Below are 25362 nucleotides of genomic sequence, written 5' to 3'. Positions count from 1 at the left end.
GTACCGGCTCTGGCTAAATGCACGTGGGATGAAAACAGTAAGCTGGCAATACAAGCCCCTACAGCATTATTTTTTTTACCCCTTGTATTTTTTCTGGTGTGTAGTTCTGCCAGCTTGGCTCAAACAAGCAGTCTCGCAGGTCCTGTTTACCCCTCAAGATGAATGGCTGCACTCACTTAAGAGGAGCTGAGCTTTTGGAATGTGTTTACAAGCTCACCCGCTCATGGTTACTGTCTGTGTTGGTACCTTACAGCCCCTAATATCCCACTCGTGAATCTTTAAGTGCCTGCACTTCGAGAAGCATAGTAAATGGAAATTTCATTGCGGCTTTACATGTCTTTCTGAGGTAAAACTTTTTTCTCCCCATCAGTATGAATGGCAAAATAGAAGCACGGGTTTTAACACTTAGCAATGGCAATGGGTGGGGCGACAACCCTTCAGAAACTGTAACAACATAAAATGACCAACAACAGACAAATCTGGAGACCCAATAAATCCTGCCAAGGTGCCTGGGAGTTTGTGAGAAGTACAGGCCTTGTGGAGAGGCAAAACTTGCCTGTCCAGGGATTTTGCCTCACTCAGGCAAAGACGGCAGCAGAAATTAGTGTGTAAGTATCTTCAGAAAGCCAACGTTTTGCAAAGCCCGTGGTTTTTAGTTTAGGCCTTTTAAAACTGCTGCTACAGCGTTATGTCTTTGAGGTAAAACAGAGTGCACGTAAACCGTTCAGCAGCACCGAGTGAGGCAAATAATCTGCACTGAGGGCTGGGCGACGCTGCCAGGATCGGCGAGCGGCCGAGGTTTTTGAATTTGCCATGCAGAGGCGCGGCCGCAAGGCTCGCAGCTCCAGCCCGCGGGAGCCGGGCTCGCAGCGCTCACAGCCGGCTACACGGCGACCAGCCCCGGCGCCACCGCGGTGTGGCCCGGGGAGGCCCCTCCGGCGCCAGGGGCCGAGGCAGCGCGGCGGCGGTTGCTAGGGCCGGTTGCTAGCGGGGAGAGGAAACGGGCGGTGGTGCAGCACCGATTGGGCTCCGTGTGGCCCGGGCCGGGGGCGGGCGGCAGCGGGTTCCGGGCGAAGCGGAGCCACATTGGGCAGCGCCGCGCGGCGTTGTGGGAGAAGGGGCCGTCCTCGCTGCCTCCTCCCTCCGCCGGCCCCCTTCCCCTCCCCCCGCCCGTCCTCCGGCCAAGATGTCTGACATGGAGGATGATTTCATGTGCGATGATGAAGAGGACTACGACCTGGTAGGGCGCGGGGGGAGGGGGGGGGCGGCGGCGCGGGGGCCTCGCGGGAGCGGTGCCGCTGGGGGCCGGGGCCGCCGCCCCGGCGGGCGCTGCCCCGTCAGGGAGCGGTGACAGGCTGAGTTCCCTCTCGGCCGGGAGGGGTGGTGGCAGCAGCCGCGAGGGGCGGGTGCTGGTTTCGGAGCAGGCCCCGCCACTTCCCCGCGGAGAAAACGGGCCAGCTTCGGCCCCGGGCGGTTAGCTAGGCCCCGGGCTGGCCCCCTCGGGCCTGCGCCCCCGTTCGCCTTCCCCGGGGGTCAGGGGGAAGGGAGGGCTCCGGTGCGCTGTCCCCCGCCCCCCCCCCCCTCCTCCTCCTCCTCCTCTGACCCCAGTGTCGGGCACGAAATAAAGTCGTGAAGTTGCCTGCCCTCCTCGCCACCCGCGGCTGCGGGAGGTCCCCGGGGGTACATGTCAGTCTTGTGCTTGCGTGAGCGTCAAACTGAGGGAAAAGTGGGGGGAAGAGAAGAAATGGCCCCACAGCCGGTTTCTGATGCAATGTGTCGAGGGTATACTCATTTTTAACTTTTTTTCTTCATAGTCTTGGTGAGCTTCCCCCCTCCCCCGCTTAATTGCGGAGTTTGGGGGTTGTCCTGTTATATCGAGCTGCATTTTGACATCAGGTTTTGTTCTAAGCTTTTGCAGTTAAGAAAATGCTGCTTGCAGTTAGCAACAGACCAGTTTATCGGGGGGGTTGTTGGGAATGTAATTGAAGTGTTTTACTGTAACGAGTCTGCTTTAGATTATTAAAAACAAAATTTTTACAGTGAGTAAAACCATCTTGTGCTATGTTAGTAAACCAAATAGCTGTCATATTTGAAACAAAAAATGTTTTCTGTGCTGTCTGATTAGTTGTAATTCTATTGCCATTGTCTTATACTGGGGCTTGAAGCTTGATTGGTTGGTTTTTTGCTTTTCTGAACTTTGCATAGGTTTTTAGATCAGAGGCGTTTTTAAAAAAAGCTGTGTATGGTTGAGGCTTGAGTATTTCATTCATTTCAGCTAAACCTGTATTTACAGTACTGCCGTTTCACTGAAGAACCCCAGATGCTTGTGGAAGACTTGCTTTCTAACAGATTACTTGATAATCATTGCTACTTATGAATTCATGCAAGAGACTTCTCTGATTTTATCTGAAATAGTTTCTGGACAGATTCGTTTATGAGCTGCTCAGAATAAGCTGTGTGACTTTGGATATAGAATAAAACCATCTGAGTTTTGGTTTTGAGTTTTTTTAAATTCACGTAAAAGCGCGGTTTGACATGTGTTGTCATCTTACATGAGCTGCTTGTGTCAGTATTCCAAGAACCATTACTGTTCCACTTAGGTCCATGAATGAATTCACAATCTTCTGCAAACAAGGTTTCTGAAGGCAATACACTGAGACTATTAAAATATTTTGTTGGTCCAGTTTATTCGAGAATCAATTTCCATTCATTAACACTGAAATCCATGTCCTGATTTAAAATACTGTGTTTATTTTTCCATGTGATACAAACAATGGAATACTAAACACAGCAGAATTCATCTTTAATATCCATAACATGAGAACTGGGCATGCGGAGAAACCATTGGAACTGTGGTTTTTTCAATCTTTAAATGCAGCTGTCTGCATATAAATTTCAGTAAGAGTGCAGCTCGGAGCTCACTGTGTGTTATGTCAGTGTTCACCAAGAATAATTTCTGGTGTGACACTTTTTCCTGTGAAGTACTTTCTTCCTCATCAGAAAGGCCTTGCTGAAACTTCTTGCTTGTGGCAAACTTCAGCCCCTGACAGTAGAGTTACTTCCTGGCACGTTTTCATCATCGTTAATTACTACTAGCCCAGACCTTTCCCAAACTTAAAAATACTCCTTGTAATAGTTAGGAGCATGTTATTTTTTTTATCTTCTGTATGTAAATCCTATGTTAAAGCACCAAATAATACTTAAGTATCCTTAAATAAAACAGATTTTTGAAAATTTAATTGGGATTTCTAACTGATGGGAGAAAAAACAACCCAGAATTTCAGAATAAAAATATTCCAGCTAGACTAGTTCGGCATTCTTGGACTGACAAACCATGACTGAATGTTGTTTTCAAATGTGTTTGAAACTGTAATTGCAGTGTTCTGCAAAATTGTTTTGGAAAATAGTTAAGAGCCCTGAAGACAGGGCCTGGTTTCTTCCTTTCATTTTGATATAAATCTAGTTAAACTAAGACTAGAAGGAGATGCATGGTTCTCAAGTCCAGTGTAAAGGCTGTCACAGAAGGGCTTGAAACAAACAAAGAGTATAAGACAAAATACTCAGGTAAGTACACTATTGAAAACAAAAGAGTACGTGAGAGTGTTGGTGAATTTTTTTTTTTTAAGGAATAGGAGGAGAGGCGGTAATTACAGAAAGAGTTAATGAAAGAAATAGCTGTTTTGTCAAAATACAGTATGATAAAACTAGATTCAGGTCTGCCAGGGTCGCTACTAGCCTAAAAATAGTAGTGCAAAGAAGGCTCCCAAAAAAGTGTTCATTTTGTCAGCTTTTATTAGAAGTGATTATGGCTGTTCCTCTTTAAATGTGCTCTTGACCTGCTGACTGTGTAGAACCAGCCAGTTAAATTTCCTTAAAGGATGCAAATGTTTGCACTTGAACTGAAATGTGAACAGATAGTCTGTAGGCCTAGCTCTTTCCCAGCTTCATCATGCATTTTTGTATAATTAGAGTAATTACTACACTGTAAACAACTGAAGACTACCCACTTTACTGATCATAGCTGACTGTTTCTGCTTAGGTTTTCATTGGGTTAAAAGTCAAGCTTTTGCATGTAAATGACCTTGGCTGCTTCTATAGAAGTTAACTTGTATCTGTTGGAGGTCTCGATGGGAGGAAAAAATTCCATTTATATTCGCGGGTGGATGAACCTGGATGCACAATTTGCTGGTAATGTACAGTGACAGCCTTGATTATAACATGAATTATTCCACTCTATGCTTCAGTGAACAGAATAATGTTTACTGGTCATTATGAAAACCACTCAATTTTAATTTCTAGTTTGGTGCTGTTAGGTGCTTTACATGTTGTCAGTCCAGGTTCTGTTTACTAGTTTCAGCTTGAGGGTGGAGAAGCAGAAAGAGGGAAGGACCATTGTGAACTTTTTTGTTTTCAGTCTCAGACAAACAGCTACATTTAAAATTTACTTGGAGACTAAACTCAGCCTTTCCTTAGAAATTGATTCTTTTCATTGTACAATGACAACATATTGACAGTTGTAATACAGCTACTTGATTATTTTTTGTTTGTTTGTTTTAAATAATGAATTTGTCGCTGGTATTCTTAATGACACATCTTTTTTTGTGTTCTGAAGTTCAACTTTAAAATTAATCTGGGGGAAGGATAGTCAAATCTGTTCGCTGAGCAACTTGTCCTTTTATGTTATGGAATTGTATTATTTCAGTGACTTCAGTAGAAGAGCTGTGTGCGCTTCCAGTAAACAGCCAGCAGGTTGCACCTTGGTGAGATGGCTACAGGTTCATGGGGATTGACATGGCTCAAATATGGAAAGCATGCTTTCAGATTACTGAGGATTTCCCTTTTCGGGCTGTGTTGATAACTAGGAAATAGGCAGTCTTACATTTTATTTCAAGCTCTCAGAATGGCAGCTTCGTAAACACGAATTTATTCGCTTATTTCTTTCCAACAGGGAGAAATATAGTCCATTTCAGAAGGAATTTCTGTATGTTACCAAGCTTGTTAAGCAGTCTCATCAATAGACAGGGAATTTCCCCCTACCTTATATTGATGGTTTTTTAATAGATAGTTGAAATTTCATGCAGATACTTGTACTTCTTCCCAATTCTTTATGTTTCAGTATTGCTGTAGTTTTAAAAACTACATGCATATTGCAAACAAGAAAGTGATAATGCTGCAAAAACAAGCATTCAGAACTAGGCAGATAGCAAATCAAGCGGATCCACTTTACCCTTTTCTGTTTCTTTTCTATGTTTAATTACATTAGTATGTGATTAAAAAAAAATCATGAGCTTCACAGAGGACATAGCATATACTATTCTCTGAATTAATTACTATTTTATATTGATTCAGTGTGTGACCTGATATTTTATTTTATGCGTTCTCTTCAGACTCATCTTTAAACACAGAATTAATATATTTGGGGCTTATTTTTCTCATTACCATAATGTCTCGGAAGGAAATACTGGAGCAAAAAGCATGAGAATAATTAGTAAATTCTTTCCATCTGACCAAGTGTCAGTAAGTTCTGGTTGTTTGTTGGGGGGGGGGGGGGGGAGTGGTTTGGGAGAGTTATTTAGCAGTCCGTTCAGAGCTGAGCTCCCCAGGATCTGATACACAGTTTAGTATTAAACAGAAGTAAATTAAATCTAAAGTCGTGCTAAAACCTGGACTTTTAGAAAAGGACGCACTTAACTATAGGAGAGCTGTGTGACAGAGGGTGAAAGAAAAGACGCTTCCACCCTCTTTACATGTCATAATACTATTTTTTTCTTTCTGCAGTCTCCTGTCTCATTTCTATGCATCTTCCAACTTCTGCTTAAAAAAAAAAATAAAAAAAAGGCAGAGCCCTGTCTTTCCACAGAACTGTGCTGACCCCATTGCCAATTGCTGGCTTCACAGACTTATTCCTGGTGTCAGCCCTGGTGTGAGCCAGCAGACACAAGATGACTTGCAGAGTTAGTGAATAGGAGCGGAAGAGCAGAGACACCTGGAATATGAAAAAGAAACCCAGGACTCCCAATGCATGGTTGAGTGGTTGCAGACTTCTTAGATGAAGCACACTCACTGTTTTTAGTCTCACGGTTTGTCTCTGTTCCTTTCCTCTTTACTCTTTTGCATTCCAGCCTGATTGCTTTCTTTATATTCATGTGCCTGGATACCGGTGGCAAATGCACATAGAAACTGTTACTTGGCTTTTGTCCTGCTGCCTGGGGGCCAGTGGTCCAGGAAGAGCAAATGCAGAGAAAGTTGTACTTAGTGCTGGGATGGTGTTCAGTTGGTCACTTGTGGCCAGTGCAAAATAGTGCATGTTCATTGTGGATGAAATGTTCAACAAATCTAGCTGGCAAGCTACTGTATTAATACCACGAGGAATTTTTTTTTCCAGTTGGCCTCATTTGGGCATTTTTGTGTTGTTTTTTAAAAAAACCCAAACAAACCAACCACTCCCCCCCTCAAACCCACATCACTAGTACTCTTGCAAAATATCAGGTCTTCGCTCCAAATCCTAGAGTTAGCAGACCTCCTAAATGCCATGGTTATGAAACACAGTTAGCTGAAGTAACATCAACTTTGTACCAGACTTACTCTCAGAAACAACTGCACTTCTGAAAAAAAGCATGTTTTCAGTCAGTCGCATGGTTGAAATTTGGTAAAATTACCAGCAATTGAAAATTGACAGTAATAAGTATTGTTAATAATGTCCCTGAAGGATAGGTTTCTACAGAAATAGAACTCTGTGTTGTGTCTTCTGTCTGGAAAGTTATCTTCTGAATGGTTACTTTCTCTTTTATTTTTTTTAAAAGGTTGGCAAAGTAGGAGTTTGGCTGCTATACAGATAGTGAATGATACACAGAGAAGCAGAAGTTTGGTTTTTTCTGGATTATCACTCCGCTTTCAATGTAGAGGTTAGGGAAGTGCTTTAGGCAAGAGAGGAGGCAAAAAAATTAGTAACTAAACAATGGGCATTTTCACAAAGTATGTCTTTGGGTTTGTACATGTTTAACTGTACCAGGTTAATGTGCCACTCCAATCTGCTAGAATACCACAAGTCTACTCCTAAATGTCACCGATACAGTGTTATGGTTTCCAAGTTCATGTACCATATTCTGTCTGTGAGGAGAGGTGTCATGCTTCAAGAGCCCTATATAATCTCTGGAGACCACATTGACTAAGGCCTCGGCTACAGTTTTCTGAAACCACAGCTGGTTTTCTTACCCTCCATGTCACCTGCTCCTCTGCCATAGCTCACCAGCCTCAGGACTGCATCTGTGTAAGCACTGGCGGGTCTGTTCTCTCAACCCAAGCAGGATCAGCCGTCATCAAGGACTCGTACAGCATAAAATGTTGAATTGCTGCAGGGAAGGGGAAGGGGAATCCTAGGACCAGAAATGAGCAAGGGGTTGGGGAGTGCTGGATGCTTTTAACCTGCCTTTGCTGCTGGAGAAACTGCAAATGGGTCCATGCCCTAAAAAGGATGAATAAAGCTGACGGGGGTGAATTGTCTTCTATATGTGTTAGTTTTAGAAGCTGAGGCTTAATGTTTTAAAGCTTTTTAGTACTAGGTGAAATTAAATTTCTGAAAACTTAATACAAGACTTGTAAATTAAATTGGTTCCTTGATACTAATTTAACTTTCATTAAAATTATTTGAAAGAACTATGTTCCAGGCAGAGTAAGCTACATCAGAGGTTCTATCTCCATTACAGTTGAGCTAGTGTGATAATTTTTCTTCCTCCAAAAAGTGATGTGATGGGATTGGATTGTTTATAACTGACTACATTTAGAACATGCAGATTTTCAATGAAGCAATGCTTAAATAATGTCTTAACTTCTTTAAAACTACATTTTTTTAAAAGCTGTATCAGGGCTTTCTGATTTCATGAGTAATAATAAAAAAAACCCACTTGTTTGTTTTGATCCTCTCAGGAAGGGAGAACCAAATGGGTTTCAAAGATCAGTTCTGTGTATGCTGACTTCTGTCAGTTTTTTAGGCCTGTTACTTTTTTTTACATCCACTGGGGCTAAAGTATATCACACAGGTGCTTTTGTATCTTGAAGTTATAATTAAGAATGTTCTTTATTATGCAGAATACTAGTTCTAGATGGTATAGAAGAGATTTTGAGAGTTAAGTAGAAATCCTTTTTGTAAACCTGATATTCTACTTAATTTTTGTACATTTTTGGTTTGGTATTGCATTGTTTGATGCAACAAACTTTCTACCTGGAAGAGTTGAGTTGGGGAAGTTGTTCTGACAGGAAGCAGGAGTATTGAAAATGAGGGTGAGGAAAGGTTAGGCGTTTGGTATCTGAATTTATTGTTAAAAGAACTTTTCAGTACTGGGAAGGAAATGCATCTTTTTCTTGTTTTGAACTTTGAGGATACAGCTTCACACTTTTCTTCCTTCTTTCCTTTTGCTTTTGAAAAAAGCCAAATGTTCTCACATTGATATCATACAGCACTAAGCCATTTCTGCATCAAAAGAAGGCAGAGTGCTGGTTCTTCTGAACTGTTCAGCACTGGCGTAATTGGGCATTGATGCAAATTAAGATGCAGTATCTGCATGGCTGGTTTTTATTTTTAATTGTCTAGAGATTCATGGCATCATCTCATACTTGGTTCATGGCTTTAAAGTTTTCTTCACAGCCATTAAGTCTAAATATGCCTTTTAAAGCAAGCACCTTACATAGCATTTCCTGGAAGTAGGAAAGCCCTATCTCCCTTAGAGCTTTGAGTCCATGTCAGCATCCTAAATTTGATGAGAGGCAAAGAGGCATAGAATGAAGGAAAAATATAGCTGTGAGAACATAAAACTACTACCTTTGATGCATTTCAGAGTATTTCCATTAGAAAAAAATTATCTCTGGACATTAAACTTACTCCTTATTATGTATTAATATTATTACAAAAATAGCTTTATGGGATATTTAGCTAGCATTGAGAAAAATTATCTGAAAAAAGGCTTCCTATATGAGTCCACATTCAGAATCACTGCCAGAGTTAAGGTGAACATTTAGATGTGTCTCGCTTCAGGCTAACAGAGCACATTGCTTCCTAAAAGGAATTAATTTAGTTTACTTTTATTTGTGTACAAATAGATACTTCTGCCAAAAATATTCCCCATTGTTCAAGTTTGGTATAAACATCAGCTGATTGCAAGTATCTTACATGCTGTTTAAGCTTTGGCAGTGTATATCGTCATAGGGTGCCTGGTAGACTTACAGCTACTGACATTTATATGTTCTTGTAGCTGCACCGTCAATGTTGGATCAATAGGGTAAAGAACTGACGAAACAAAGCTAACCAAAATGAAAGTCACCCCAATGAAACAAGATACTTCCTTCCTGTGTTCTTTGCAGTTTTCAGTATTAAGTTTTTTAGTTCTCTTAGAATTCAGAAAAAAAGGTTTGTGGAATTTGGTAAGCTTTTAAGTCCATTCATTCTAATGGACTAAAGTACTAATACTTCATGTGAATATAAATCAATACGTACATGAGCATCTTGCCTACCTGTAACAAATATAAGCAGGTTGAAAAATACCTCAAGGACCATGTTTAATGAAATTGGGCCAACTGTTAGCTCCCATAATTTTTCCATTAGAACTTCAGAAAACTTAAACTTTGAAAGATGTGCTTGCACTGTAGGGAAGAGACGGCTAATTTAAAACTTCTGTCTTGCCTCATCTTTTTTTCATTCCTTCCCATGGTTTTGAAGGAGTCCATTAATATTAGCAATATATGAATGAACAAAGGAATCAATATGCCTGATGAAGTAGTACAGTAAAAGAAGAAATTCCAACTTAACGAAGGGCACCTGACTATGCATTCTTTATATTGTTACAGGGGAAGGTTACTCTGATGACAATAACTTTGAGATTTAAACAGTTTCTATTAAGCAGTTGATCTCCTAATAGCTAAGCGCTCTGTTGAGAAAAGTTGTCTTGAATATGCAGATGTGAAATATTTTTAACTTGTGTAACAACTTCATTTGAGGTTTATTTGAGCTTTGTTAGTGTTTTGCAATTCAGGCATGCAACATTGTCCTTCAGCAAAAGAAGATAAACTACTTAAGGGTTTTTTCATCAGAAAAAGCCTTGGAGTACTTTTGTTTGTTTGGTTGGTTGGTTGGTTTGTTTTGTTTTTTTTAATGAATTGTCCTGGTGGCTGGGATGGAGTTAACTTTCTTCTTAGTAGCTAGTGCAGTGCTGTGTGTTGGTTATGATGTGAGAACAACGTTGATAACACACTGATGTTTGTAGTTGCTGCAAGGTAATGTTTATACTGTCGAGGATTTTTTGGTTTCTTGGGCTTTGCCAGCCAGAGGGCTGGAGGGGCACAAGAGACTGGGAAGCGACACGACCAGGTCAGCTGACCTGAACCAGCCAGGGAGGTATTCCATACCATGGGATGTCACGCTTGGTATATATACTTGGAGGGTCAGCTGGGGGGGTAGTCATTTCTCGGGGGCTGGCTGGGCATGGGTCAGCGGGTGGTGAGCAGTTGTACTGTGCATCCCTTGTTTTCCTTTCTCCCTTTTCCTTTGGATTTTAGCCTTTTTCCCCAACTTTTCATTATAATTGTTGTTGTTATTGTTATTGTGTTCTTACCTTTTTTTATTCTGTTTAAATTATTAAATTGTTCTTCTCTCAACCCTTGAGTGTTACATCCCTTTCCGATTCTCCTTGCCACCCCTCGGGGTGGGTGTGTGTGTGAGAGAGCAAGCAGCTGTGTGGTGCTTGGTTACTGGCTGGGGTTAAACCACAACATGAAGTAATAATTAGTAGAAGTAAATTCTTTAATTTGTTTGGCGCTAGTGTACATGATGGGTAATTATTTGATTAAACTATGGTGTCTATGCCCCACCCCACCCTCTTTGGCAGTATCTTTAGCATTTTCTCAATTGTCTCCTGCTTCTCAGCACAGAAGCAGCTGTTGTTATCATCATTCTTTTTTTTTATTTCCTTAGACAAGTATGAATCATTATGACATAAAAAGGCAGTTTAGAGAGAGATTCATGGAAGCATTTTATGTCCTCTATTGCTGAATCACTACTTGTGTGGCAGCTCAGCCAGTCTTTTCTGTGGATAGCAAAGGTCATATAATAGAGCACCTTTTAGAAGACTGGTGGCCAGCATGTTCGCTCTCCCCCCAAAATGACATATGCTATTAGCCGTCTGTCCTTAAACACCAAACTTGGCAGAATTTTAATAATACAGTCTGTACTTGTCATAAAGACAAAGTTGGTAGAGCTACAAGTTCATTAGTCCAGAAAGAAATCTGTTGACAGGCAAGTGTTGGTGGGTGGTGAGGCTGGCCTAGTAATGGAAGAGAGATGAAATCATCCTAAGAGTCCATACCTGCTACATGCTCGAAATCTGAAGATTTTCTGTTAATATATAAGCATTCCATGTCAGTTTGAACAGTATGTTTTACTATATTTTACTAATTTTGAGCACAGTATTAGAAGTTCTGAACCTTTCTTTTTTCTCTGATTTTTATTTGTTTTTTTCTCTTTTCCTGAAAATGTAGGAATATTCTGAGGACAGCAATTCTGAACCAAATGTGGATCTGGAAAATCAATACTACAATTCCAAAGCTTTGAAGGAAGATGATCCCAAAGCAGCATTAAGCAGTTTTCAGAAGGTTTTCTGTCTTTATGTTCTATCTGTTATTTTCATATTAATTCACATTTTAAAATACTTGCTTACCATTTGAGTTAGTTTCTGGAATTTTAAGAATAACGTCTATATTTTAACTTACTAATGTGCTAAGTTTATCATTGGACAACGTAGAGTCCTGGCTGACTGCCTTTCAGGATCATTCTTGGGGGGCGTAAATAGGACATGGAAGAGTCATATTTTTATCACAGAACTGAGTTTTTAATCTTCAGGATTTACCAAGTTAAACTATGCTAAGTGTGTTTTCATGTGTTAACCATAGAAGCCAGATCCATTCGTTTTTTTTAAAATGAAACGGTGTTTCCCCAGTGCCTTATGTAATGTATTATATTTGGTTTGCTATCTGATTCCAAAGCTTTAAACATGTAATTACTTAGTGACACAGTTTCTTTCCTTCGTGTCAGTTTTAAATTTTTAGTGTTTGCACACTGCTGCCAGAAAGCAATATGCCAGATGTAACTTTTTAAAGAAAAAATAGGGTTTTGCCTCTCTTGGCTTATTTATAGTGTATAACGTTATTATATACATGACAAAAAAACCTCTAAAATTTTTGCTTACAAAAAAATCCATTAACTATGTTATGTTAAAGCCTAGAAGCCTTTCTGATACATGAAGGAACTATAGTGGTTCAGAAGTGCAAATTTTTGACTAATTTAGTCAAGGGGCGGGTTGAGTCAGTTTTGCAGGGGGTGCTACAACTTTTTTGTGTGTATGTATTTATGGAGTGACGTTAAATTTTAGTGTCTGGTGTTACAACAACAAAATGTATAAATAACAATTCACCCTCCCTACATCAGCTAAGTTGTGAAAACTAAGTAAGATACATATCCCTCACTAACTTTCTCAATAGTATCAGGGAAGAGCAAAACTGAAGAACAGGGCAGAGTCAAACACTACTTTGAAAGGAACAGAGTGGTGGGAAAAGGCATGTATGGGTTATGTACATTTTAAACAAGATGCAAATCAATTTAGGTTTGAATAAAGCTTTTATAAATTTGTCTTTAAAATTGTTTTGTTTCAGGTTTTGGAGCTCGAAGGTGAAAAAGGAGAATGGGGATTCAAAGCTCTGAAACAGATGATTAAAATAAACTTTAAATTGGTAGGAGTTACAGCTATCACTTGAGAGTAAATGGCATAAATTTGTGTTTGATCCAGAGATCTTAAGTTATTATTTTAATTTATGGCTATGACAACTAAATCTGCCAGAATTCATGTCTTGCAGCCTTTAATGGCTACTACAGACATGGCAGGGAAATTGTGGTGTAAGTCAAAGGCAAAATGGATGCAAAATAGCTACTGTAGTCAGCTGATACTCTCTGAAAGTTTGAGGTTCAGTCCTTGCTATTCTGAGGTATCTTACCATTGAAACCAGTAACACTTCTCTCTGTGTGTACTTCACCAGAACAAATCAGTGAAAATTTTATATGCTACATACACAACCATTCCAAATAGTTGTATAGCCAACTCTGTTTTCTTTGTTGAGATAAATATTTTAGATGTCTAATCCATGCAGTCTTGCTGAAGTTATTACTGATTCTGCTGCTTGTGTGTAAAGTGGTGATGTAAAAGTTCCTAATAGCAACCACTGCTGCATAGGCTTTCTGTTATGCTTTCCTTTCTGTATCTGTATTTGCAAGACATAATTCAGTTTTTAATGATTAAGACAAAAATTATAATGTAATTTTCTTTTTCTTGTAGACTAACTTTCCTGAAATGATGAACAGATATAAACAGTTATTGACCTACATACGGAGTGCAGTTACGAGGAATTACTCTGAAAAATCCATCAATTCTATTCTTGATTATATCTCTACTTCCAAGCAGGTTAGATCTTTGGGTCTTTCATTTTCATGGATTTCCTCCTGGCATTTTTAACAATGGACTTTTTTGTGTATGGTGGTTTGGGTTTGGGTTTTTTAATCTTAATGGGGAACATTTGCAGCATGAATTGCTGTCATATGTTAAAATATATTTCCCACATTTAACGGATTCTGTCAACACAGATAACTTCGTAAATTTGTCTATCTTTTTTTGGCAACATTTACCTGGGATTGCTATTCTAATAAGAACAGTAAAAACTTTTTTTTTTTTTTTATTTTAGCATAGTAGCTACACACTATAACTGCCTTCTCAAACACAATTTGTAATTAAACAATACTATTATTTTTTTTACTTTGAGGGGAGAAGGAAGCCTTTGAAAAACTTTGCAATGAAGTTTTGGTGTTAAGTACTGCCTGGTTTTGAGTGTACTGTGCAAGCTAGGCATATGTTCATAGATACACAGCCCAAATTTTCTTTTGTGTTGTAGAAGCTTTACAGAGAGTAGAAACGAACTGACTGCCTGGAAGTAATTCCTGCATATATAGAGTCACTGGTCTTTCATGATGACGCCTCTGTCGTCATCACAGTCCTTCCTGTCCTGCCACTTACAGACAATGAAAGTGTAATAGTTGAATGATAGTCTAAAGGATTGTCTTGTACTATACCTTGTTGGCAGAGGTCATTGTGTTTGGGCTAAATACAGCGGAACCAGACCTGGAGAGACAATCTGGAAATCTTAACTTGATGTATAGCCACGGATCTGTTATCCACGAAAGAACAATGGCCATAAACAATAGTAATGCATTGTCTGTAGGACCTGTGTTAAAAGGTCACAGTCAGCACTTTGATTTCCATTTTGGATGTTGTATTTTCAGGTTTTATGCAAAGAAACAGTTTGATGTGCTCAAGAGGTTTCTTTCATGCAACACTGGTAGTAGAGAAAGGAGAAAGCATCTTTTCCTTTTCACCATTTCTCTCTTTGTAAATCTTTTTTGATATGTAGATAATTTTTGTTTTCCTCCTTTTAAGTAGGAGCAATGTTGCCTGTGTTTTGTCTTTTTTTTACACAACATAAGAATTTTATTACTTGGTTATATAAGATGGGCTTGTATAAGGTGGCATTTTTCACTAGCATGATAGATAGTTGCAAATCTTAAAATGTGAAGACTTTTTAATTGTATCTATTTCTATCAGAACAGCAAGTGTACTTACTTTTGTTATTTCAGAAGCTCTTTACAATTTAAAAGCAGACATTCAGTATAATGCAGATACTTTTCTTATTTTGAAGTTCAAGCATGCACTTTTAGCTTGTTCAGATTGACTTTATTAACAGGTACAAATTTGCTGTTTACAATTATAGAATTCTGATTTTTTATGTCAGATGGATTTGCTTCAGGAATTCTATGAAACAACACTTGAAGCTCTGAAAGATGCTAAGAATGATAGATTGTGGTTTAAGACAAACACAAAGGTAAAATATATAACTTACTGTTCTTTGCTATTGTTTGTGACACCTTCAGCTAACTCTTACAAATTATAATTGTAAAATCTGAATAGACTTTAGTACTTCAACTTTTTTTTTTTATTACAGCTTGGCAAATTATATTTAGAACGAGAAGAATATGGAAAGCTACAAAAGATTTTGCGTCAGCTGCATCAGTCGTGCCAGGTACCTTTATATTCTAAATCACTGTAGCTTAGTAAACATTTATTTTATTGTTTACATCTGTTTCTGTTATTGGTCTTTGAGGCATGCTACTGAGCTTTGGTACAGAGCCTGCTTTAATTTGTTACCTGTTTGATAACATGAACAAAAAATGCTAAGTGTTTTATTCCTTGCTTAAAGATGATTTTTTTTAAAAATTGTTCCCAACTGCTGATTAAGTTTCCTTGTAGTCAGCTGCAAGGATGAGAAGCACATGTGAATAATAAATAATGCATAGACATTTATTTTAAAATACAGTGAAGATTCCGAGTGAGCTTTACTCAAAACTGAAAATACTGCTGTTAATTTTGCATTTGGAAGGAAAAAAAAAAATTAGCCATGCAGCCTGCTGCTTGTTATAGGCAGCAGAAATCATATGTATTATATATTTGTATGTGTGTCAGTCATTGCATTTATATACTGAGAGTGTGGTTTAAGGAAAGTTGAAGAGTAAACGGTAAAAGTTCTGAGGAAATCAATTAAACAAAAATACTTCCGTTAATAAATTGCTTCAGAACTTGGCCTGTGGTAAGATCTTGTGAGAACTGGTATGTTTTGTGCTAGTAGTTATATCAAGATTTTAAAGTTTTAGGAATATCCTAATTTCTGACAGGAAATTACTGAGAGTATTAGGTAATCAGATTTTTACTAGCGTAAAACTGAAATCACTGTTTTCTTAAAATTTCACAGTATTTATTACTTAATCTATCCTAGACTGATGATGGGGAAGATGATCTAAAAAAAGGTACTCAACTATTGGAAATCTATGCTTTGGAAATTCAAATGTATACAGCACAGAAAAATAACAAAAAACTTAAAGCACTATATGAACAGTCATTGCACATCAAGTCAGCCATTCCTCATCCACTGATCATGGGAGTTATCAGAGGCAAGTTAATCTTGAATTTTTCATTTAACTTCTTTGCATAGATTAGTGTTATGAAAAACTGATAATGTTTTTTCCAGTTCCAAGTATAAAGAGAGAGGATCCTGTAGATTCAGAGGCAGGCAAACCATATACAAATGCAGTGGCTACTGTCTCATTATTTAATGTTTGCCGCCTGTAGGACTTCAGCTCTGCTGTTCTGGTGCCTAAGTACCAGATGCACTGCTCAGAAGGGCCGGACTGTTGGCTAAATATAGTGTAGGAGAGAAGCAACAGAAGAACAAGAGGAAGACTTGAGCTGTTTGACACCATGGCAGGCAACAAAGGATAAATACAAAGGCATTTGCAAAGGACAAAAACCAAGGCTGGAAGGGACTGCTATTCTGTAATCCCCTTCTGTGAATTTGTGCTCGATGTCTCACCTCTTGAAAATTCATCAGGAACCAAAGGGCTTTAAGATGTGTTTTGAAAACACTGTTTATTATCTGTAATGATGAATTATAGTGGAAACATGCTGTGTATCTTGAAAAACACTTTCTCCAGAATACCTCCCCTCTTCCCCTGGGTGTGGGGTAGGCACTTGCACAGACAATCGGGCAGCAGTGGGATACTTCAGAAGTAAAAGGAGATCTACAGTATTTCTCAGTTTTTCTGTGTGGTTCTGTTCAACAGATTGGGGAAAATTCCATAAATATAGGGAGTCTCTTGCCTTTGAAACGGAGATAAATTCCATGTCAGTTTTTACAGTATTTTAACATAAGGTTAAAATAATGATTGGCTGTGAAGATTAGTGTTCTTTTAGATTTATTGTGTGGGTTGGGTTTTGTTTTTTCTTCTTTGAAATAGGGTTTATTCAAATGGCAGTGTTGTATGTGAAGGCCCTATGCTTTTTTTTCTAGCTATTTTAGAGAATGAAAAGACTCCTGAAAATATTTCAGTAATCTATTTAGAAATAGCTTGGAACTTCTGAGTACAATTATTGTAGTCAGCAACAAGCACGCAGTGTTCCTTTTCTCTTCATCTGTGGTTTTTTTTTCAGAATGTGGAGGCAAAATGCACTTAAGAGAAGGAGAGTTTGAAAAGGCACATACTGATTTTTTTGAAGCATTCAAGAATTATGATGAATCAGGGAGCCCCAGAAGAACCACTTGCTTAAAATACTTGGTCCTAGCAAACATGCTTATGAAATCTGGTATAAATCCATTTGACTCTCAGGAGGTATAATTTTTTTCTTCCCTTTTTTCCAACCCTTTTCTGAATTGATAGGGAATTTACCCAAAAGATGAAGATGGAAAAAAATATTTAAAATCTAAACATGCATGTTGTGCTTTCTGTTCTGTGTAGGCTAAACCATACAAAAATGATCCAGAGATTCTAGCAATGACGAATTTAGTAAGGTAAGATTTTAATTTTTCTGGAGAACAAAAAATGAAAATGATGTAGTTTCCAAACCTGAAATGGAATATTTTTGGAGATGGCTTTTCTGTGCACAGCTAACAAAGTTATTTCATAAATATTGGGCATATATTTGTTAACTGTTTTTCTCAAGAAAAACTTACTATGACATACCAGAGTATCTGTACTATACCAGGTAGGGGTACAGAAACATGCTGTTATCTTCTGCTCTGCTGAGTTTCTTAGGCAATGGCAAAACCCTCATTTTTTCCATTAAATAAAGTTGTCCCACCTTCTACTGCAACTGGTCTTTAGGGTTTGGCTGATTATATATGAGAAACTGAGATGACTGTCGTCTCATACCAAAGCCAACAGAATAACTGGATGCATGGATGTCATGATTACTAAAGGAGTTTCATAATTTAGGAATATGAAACTGAAATCTCAAGTGATCTATCCTTCAAACATGTGAAAATGAAAAGAAGGCCTTGTTACCTCTTAGAGGCAACTGTGATGTGAGAACTTTCAGTGTATTAAAATCATCAAGCAAAATAAATTGAACTGAGGCAGTTTTTGTATACTGTGCTTTGAAGCTAATCTGTTCCAATCACCGTATCCTGTCTTTATAAAGTAAAAGAAAAGAATGGTGGGTTAGAAAACTTTTCCCACCTTTTCATTACGTAAGAAGTAATGCCTGTTCACATTTTGAAATACACAATTGATCTCATGTTGGAACAAACCATGCTCTGATACTGATACAGTACTGTACCATTGTATGCATGCAAATTGTTTCTGAAAGCAAGGACATTCACCCATTATTGACGTAACGATGAAAAAATTATTTGGCAGTTATTAAGGGACTGTTTCCAATAATTCCACTTTAGACATGCCGTTTCTACTTCACTGTCATAGTTTCATGTGAATTTGAGGCAGAAGGGACTCCAGATGGCCTTACCCAATCTGATTTTATTCATATTCTTAATTTATATCTTTTATCTTGACATTTGAGTATAACTGCTTCTTTAAAATCAATAATGCAATTAAAGCAGTGTAGACAAGAAATATGCAGAAGATTAAATCAATTCCAAAGATTACAAATATGTTTTTAATTCTTCCTATACTCTATATTGGGATCTTGAATGTTTTACTTGTGATAAAGAGACACTTCTGGAATAAACCATAAAATATACTTACCTGAAATTCCTTTTAATTATGAAGTAAAATTTACTGGTTTCATGTGATACAGTCCATTCCACTCATTTAACTCCATTTACAGACTCCTCAAGTTCCACCTTACAGGTCTTTTTCTTGCCTATTTTACTGATAATAAAGGATGCTTTTTTTGTTTTTATCAGTTTGAAAACAATTTGAAAATATACAGAGACTATGAAGGAAAAACAGATGTTTTTAATATGTTTGATGTAGTATTAAACAGAAGTTGAATGCTTATGTTGGACACTATGTCTTTCAGGTTAAGTATTGATAGTCTGTAGCTTAATAATAACTGAATTATTGTGTAAGTTTGATTAGTTAGTAGCTATTCCCTATCACAGTTGACTGGTCCTGTAAGAAAAGATAGATTTTAATTGTATAACCATTATATTTCAAGGAAAAGGTCTTGTTTCAGTGGTTACAGCTCTTGCCTTTAAATGATGCTGTGGTGCCACTACTGAACAATAGGTGTCTAAACCCACCTTATTTTTGTAATCCTTTCTCAGAAAACAAGATTGACTAGTTAAGTGATATATATACTAAAAATAAGCTATAAATAAAAATGTAAAAAGTAATATTATGCCAGAATTAGTGATGGTTAGCCTTGGAAGTCCAGCATTTTTAGAATTCAGCTAAAGATGGACATTTCTAGAAAGAGCAGCAGCCCACTAGACTCTTTTTAGCTCTTATTTGTTCCATGAAGTATAGCTTCATGAAGCCAAAATTCAAGTAAAGATACTTTTCAAAATTGGTTATTTTTAGGGTCAAGCTTTTTTTTAAAGAATACCTCCTTAAAGTACAGAAGTTTTGAAACAAGAGTGCACTTGCGGAATAACTGAATCTTCATACAAAACTTTTGTAAATGCTACTTCAATTGAAGTAGGAGAAGGGTCATTTCAGTTGCATCTTATCTTGAAATAGTTCTTCCTTATAAAGGTTCTGAATATAATTATTTGCCACCAACACTTAATATGGGGGTTTTTTAGATGATGTAGAACACAGTCTTACGAGTGTGTTTAACTTTTAAAGAGAGTAATTCAATCTCTTGATTTTTTTGAAGTGCCTATCAGAATAACGACATCACTGAATTTGAGAAGATTCTGAAAACAAATCACAGCAACATCATGGACGATCCCTTCATAAGGGAGCACATTGAAGGTATTTTTGCAGGCTATTTTAATCCTTGTTTTCATACCTTGGTAAGCTGCTTCCCCCCACCCCCCCAGTTTATTTTTCTTCTTGGTAGAATAGGAGGTCTTTGTAATTAGTTGTGGACAATTCCCTTTACTGTTTCCAAGATCTTTAGAAGCTGGTGAAGGCCACCATGCATCCAGGCATGTAGAATGACTCTGAAGAATTGCAGGAATGATGGAGAAAGTTCTAGCAAGAGTAGATATTCTAAGATAATATCTATGGTGACGTTAGGCACTGAATGTTTTGAGTGGTGGGGATTTTTCCATTGTAAGGATTAAATGAGGGCAACCCTGATAAAAGTTGTTTGTTTGCTAGTTTATAAGGTTAATTTTCTGCTTCAGATTAAAGACAAACTGAGTAGACAATGTAATGAAAGCTGCATTAATAAATGAGTAGTTATAGAGTATGTAACAAGATACATAATTCTAATGTATTTGTTGAAAACAATGTTTGCATTTATAGCACCTATAATAAAACACATTAACACATGCCCTTCCATTCCATTAACGTGACAAAATAAAGTTGCCTCCTCATTTGTCATACAGCTGAGAATATAAAAGTCTCTTTGCTTGAATATAGTGTCCGGTTTTTCAGATAACTACTGTTTTCATCAAGCATAGGGCTTACTGTGACATTGCAAGGTCATTTAGCTGGATAGTTACATGAAAGAAAAGAGTTAAATCCAGAGACCTGGTTTTCTTAGACTTCTTGTTTGTAAAAGAGAACATGGCAAACAGCAGGGGAAACTAAATATAACCCCTCTACTGCTGTTACGCGTCGACTGCTGGTAAGCTTCAAATTCTTGTAGGGAGACTCTGTAAGATTAGAGAGATGGATGCTTAAGGAAGAAAGTATGACAGAACTGGAAAGCAAGACAGGGAGAGGACAGTTGAATCAAAGGATTGAAGAGAATTTGAGTTTCACCCCTTATATGATAATAGTCTGCTAGTGATACCCAGAGGGGAAAAAGACAGTCTCATCTTTTTTCTCTCTGCGGTGATACAGAATATGTTTGTGGTTATAACGTTTACATACCTTGCCTCATTTTAATCTCCTTAGTTTTATTGAGATACCTAATCTGGTCTTCGGTAGTATTTTTCATTATATAAACAGTCCTTGTGTAACTAGTTAGGTAAAAATGGATCTCGCTCTTTTTCAGTTCATTTTACAATAGTAATTTATGCTTTCATTTTATTCAAATTTTCTTTAATAATGTAAAAATTTCTAAAACTATGGCTGCACTATCTTACCTAAGCAAAATCAGCCACTTAATGCAGACTGTTTTGTACTTCTTCAATTCCTCCTCTTAATTGTACTACTAGGCCCTGATCTTTTAACTGAAAATGTGAATATTCCCCATGAAGGTAAATGCACGCAAACTTAAGTTTCAAACCCTTAAGAACGCCTTTTCTCCCTTCTGAACAAGGCAAGCGTTCTGGCCATAAATTAAAGGGGCAGACATACTGTGCAGTAATCCATATGATTTATCCAGTTAGTTTCAGTAATTTAAGCTTTTACCAGGGAATACATTAGTCCATGTTTAAAGAGTTTTTAACTCTTACCTGGCCATCTTCAGAGTTACATATTGCTTGGATCCCTGGAAAAAGAGGGTACCTTTATCTTGCTGTTCTTCCCATCTCTGAAAAAAGATGATAGTATTTAGGGTATCTTGCTGTATGGAGCTGTATGGCATATTTATTTCAGTCTGTTGTTACTACAGTATTAAATTTTTTCTTCTCTTACAGAGCTTTTGCGAAACATCAGAACACAAGTGCTTATAAAATTAATTAAGCCTTACACAAGAATACATATTCCTTTTATTTCTAAGGTATGTGTCAGTGGAGCCTTGTGTTTGCGTAAGTAAATGATTAATTGTGAATAAAAGCTCTTAAATAAATACAGTGCTTCCAGAAATAGAACATCTAAAACACAATCTAAACCATAAAGCAGTACTATGCACTGCACTGCTGGCAGCTTTGCAGTGTGAAAACGTAAATTTCAAGTGATGTCCTAATGCTTTTTATAATGTGTGCTGTGATATACTTCTAACATATTTGATTACCATATTCTACTCGGTGTAGAAAAGCACTTTTCTGAAGAGAAATATAAAAAAAATTCTATAACGCAAAATGTAATTATGAGCCTAAATTTTATGAACATAAGAATCCAAATACGAACTCCTTTTGTTCAGAAGAGATTTTCAAATGTCTGTGTTGTGTGAGTTACAGAACTGTGGTAATAGAACAAACCAACTATTATACTGGAATCACTGATTTCATTCCCTAGTCTGGAAAGAACAAAGTCAAAACTCAGTGACAATAGATTACTATTTTCATCTTCTTTGAGTCTGTGATTTTTTTCCTGGCAAAAATTCACAGCATTCCAAAATATATCGTCAAGTACTGATGCTTATTTTTACACTTAAATTCTCTTTAGAATTCTCTGTTTGTTGGGGTTTTTTTAAGTTAGTCTTAACATTTTTAAAACTTGCTTGAGCCAGAAGATGCAGTTAGTCCTCTAAATCATTTTGAGTACAGACCCATTCTTTTCTGATAATTATTGTCTTATTTTATTTCTTGGGGATTTGTGTTGTTTTGGTTTGTTTTTTGGGTTTTGGGTTGGGTTTTTTTGTTGTGGTTGTTGGTTTGGTTTTTTTTTTTTATGTTGGGGTTTTTTGGTTGTGGTGGTGGGGATTTTTGTGGGAGTTTTTTGTTGTTTTTTGTTTGGATTTCCCCCCCCCCCCCAGTACGTCAGCAAAGCAACTAATTTCTGGAGCTTCCAAAATTTTGCTTTAGCCTCTTCAGCCTTTTCTGAAAAATTACTGTCCTCTTGATCATTGGTCATGCTTTGGGTGGAGTTCTTTTGCTTGAGAGTTCATTATTGACTTGATACTTTTGAAGTGAAAACAAATTCTGTACATGAAAGTAAAGATTGGAAGGATTTAACATTGCAAAACAGTGTAGCAGCATAATGAGTTTTCTTTTTCTTTTAGGAGTTAAACATAGATGTAGCTGATGTGGAAAGCTTGCTTGTGCAGTGCATATTGGATAAGTATGTACTTTATTCTTGATTACTGATCTTTTGGTTACTTTAAAATAATCAAAGTATACAAGAAGCAACAAACCATTTTTGTACATTGTTGCAATACTGGTTGATGCTAGAACTGAAAGGTAATGCTGCTGTCTTTGTATTTGCTTGGCTTATGAGCCATGAAGTATATTTGTGAGATGTGAGCCAAGAAGATTATACAAGAGAGACTGAGTGGCATGTTTATAATTTTGAATTATATAATAAACTTATTATTAAATAAATAATAATTTATATTATTATATAAAACGAATTATTATAACATTATGAAATTTAATATTATTCGTAATTTCTGCTTGTACCCATGTATATTTTCAAGTACGTTTTCAAGTTGACAAATTAGTAGTCTGCTCTCCTTGATTGGAAAAACTTACCTACATTTTGTAAAATCTTTTTTATAAAGGTAACTTGTTACATCTACTAGGAAAACATAATTCATACCGAGATTTATATTGTAATTTCTTGTTACATAAATCTCCATTATTCATGATTCCTTGACTTTCAAGAACTGTTTACCTTTTATTGCTTCAGACTTTATATGTAGGTCATAGCTAGGCAGATAAAATACGCATTGCCCAATGAAGTAGTTCGTTTGATTTCCAATCATGACAATTAAATAGGTAGTACTACCCAGGATAATATATTACGTAAGTGCTGAATTCTGAAATGGACTTTGTGTCTCAGTTGTGTAAGGCAACCTCTTATTTTACCTCTGATTTATTGTCAGCTCCTACTTCCATGTACATTAGCAATTTATGGTTATTTATTTATTTACTTCTAGCACTATACATGGCCGAATTGATCAAGTCAACCAGCTCCTAGAACTGGATCATCAGAAGAGGGGTGGTGCACGGTATACTGCGTTAGATAAATGGACCAACCAACTAAATTCTCTCAACCAGGCTGTAGTCAGCAAGCTGGCCTAACAGAAAACAAGCTTTTACAAACGTACTTAAGGCAACAGTGCAGTGATGTAAACCTTAAAAGAACTGGGAATGGCAAAACTACTGTCAGTTGGTGTGCCCTGAAATTATTGGAGTTATGGCAGAAGTGCTTTTTTGATCAGCTGGTTTGTGTTTTGCTGCTGCATTTATCCCAAGAAAAAAACAGCTTTAATCTCCAGAAGAAAACCAAAATGCCACGGGATTTATGCTGTATTGACATCTTGCCCTGTACATACAACATCCTAGTAATTTGTCAAAGGGCAGTTAATGACCAGAGAGAAGATTTTTGTCATGATTTTAAATACACTGACACGTTACTGTTGGTTAAATTTAAACATGTTTTACCTGCAGAAATTCTCTCACAGAAATAACCTGCAATAACTTGAAATGCATACCCTTTTGAACACTTCCTTTTCTCATGTATAAATTGAAATGTTTGCTGCATTTTGCAAAATGTCAATTCTCCAAAAATGTGTCCGTATATTTCTGTACCTGCAGTGTAGTAAAGGTTTAGAAGAAACCCCATAATTATAGTGGCATACTGTCACTTAGGTTTCAAGCAGCAAAATAAACAGTGCAGTTCAGAAATTGTACAGTTTGTTTCTTGATGTGCTTTCATTATACTTGATTATTATTTTTGTTATTTTTAAAAGAATATAGGTATTACTTTATCCTCACCTCACGAAGGACCATGTGGAGATTTTAAGTAGTACGTGTGCTCTGTTGATTTTTCTTTTTTATCCCCCCCCCCCCCCCATCCCCGAAACAGTTAAACGTAAATGCTAACGAGTTTAAAAGCTGACATTTAGCAGCTTGCATCTTGCTTAACTGACTTTTATCTTGCAAGATACTGAACTATTATCAGTCCTGCCTAGTTCATGTTGGTGAGTATTTGGCATTTCTCAGGAATATGCTCGGTTTTTATTTTGGTACTTAAAGAATACAGGTTTACCAAGCAGTATCCTAGGAATAGAAATGCAGACCCTGATTGTTACCTCTCTTTGCCTAATCTGTGGTCTTTTTGACCAAATTCAGTGTATATAAACCAACACTGTGTGTATAGAGTGAGGACCAAGTAGTGACCTCAGTAATAATGGAATCTGTTCTGTCTCAAATGTTTAATTGTATTGTAGTCCCTTCAGAGCTGCTCTTCAGGTCCTGAAGTCCTACCACATAGCAGGCACATGCCTTTCACATCTTAAGATTTTGGGATCATCAGATTCCTTTAAAATACAGAGCTGCGCTGCTGACCACAGCAACTTTTCTTCCTGTAGCACCTTGTCTGGAGCCGATATAAAAGTTCTCTTGCAGGACTCAGAAATGTAGAAGAAATTTTTTAGGGTCACTTACTCCATAACTGCAAGTACTCTGTTTTAAAGCTGAGGGTATAGGGTATAGTATAATGGTGCACAAAGCAGTGCCACACACAGTCATTTGTTATAG

At 37.5% G+C, this 25362-nt stretch overlaps 1 protein-coding gene across 2 annotated transcripts; it reads left to right on the top strand.

The window, feature by feature from the left end:
* Positions 1-1058: 1058 nt before the first annotated feature.
* On the top strand, positions 1059-24512 carry COPS2 (COP9 signalosome subunit 2). Of its 2 annotated transcripts, none has more exons than XM_055809952.1 (13): positions 1059-1240; positions 11527-11640; positions 12697-12774; positions 13374-13499; positions 14878-14967; positions 15088-15165; positions 15916-16090; positions 17127-17305; positions 17432-17484; positions 19755-19852; positions 21634-21716; positions 22881-22939; positions 23757-24512. In XM_055809952.1, exons 1-13 carry the CDS (start codon positions 1187-1189, stop codon positions 23899-23901), a joined length of 1332 nt encoding a protein of 443 aa, XP_055665927.1. In that variant the 5' UTR covers positions 1059-1186; the 3' UTR covers positions 23902-24512. The 2 variants fall into 2 exon arrangements, with proteins under 2 accessions (XP_055665927.1, XP_055665922.1); XM_055809947.1 differs by having other exon boundaries at positions 1100-1240; positions 14857-14967.
* Positions 24513-25362: the final 850 nt, after the last annotated feature.

The sequence above is a fragment of the Falco peregrinus genome, chromosome 1, assembly GCF_023634155.1.
Source record: "Falco peregrinus isolate bFalPer1 chromosome 1, bFalPer1.pri, whole genome shotgun sequence".
In the NCBI taxonomy this organism is placed as follows: Eukaryota; Metazoa; Chordata; class Aves; order Falconiformes; family Falconidae; genus Falco; species Falco peregrinus.
This window is presented reverse-complemented; position numbering and strand designations above follow the sequence as displayed.

Coding starts and splice junctions, on each gene's coding strand:
- COPS2 (XM_055809947.1), top strand. CDS start 1,187: ATGTCTGACATGGAGGATGATTTCATGTGCGATGATGAAGAGGACTAC. Junction 12,775..13,373: donor TTAAAATAAACTTTAAATTG/GTAGGAGTTACA, acceptor TTTTTCTTGTAG/ACTAACTTTCCTGAAATGAT. Junction 15,166..15,915: donor AGCTGCATCAGTCGTGCCAG/GTACCTTTATAT, acceptor AATCTATCCTAG/ACTGATGATGGGGAAGATGA.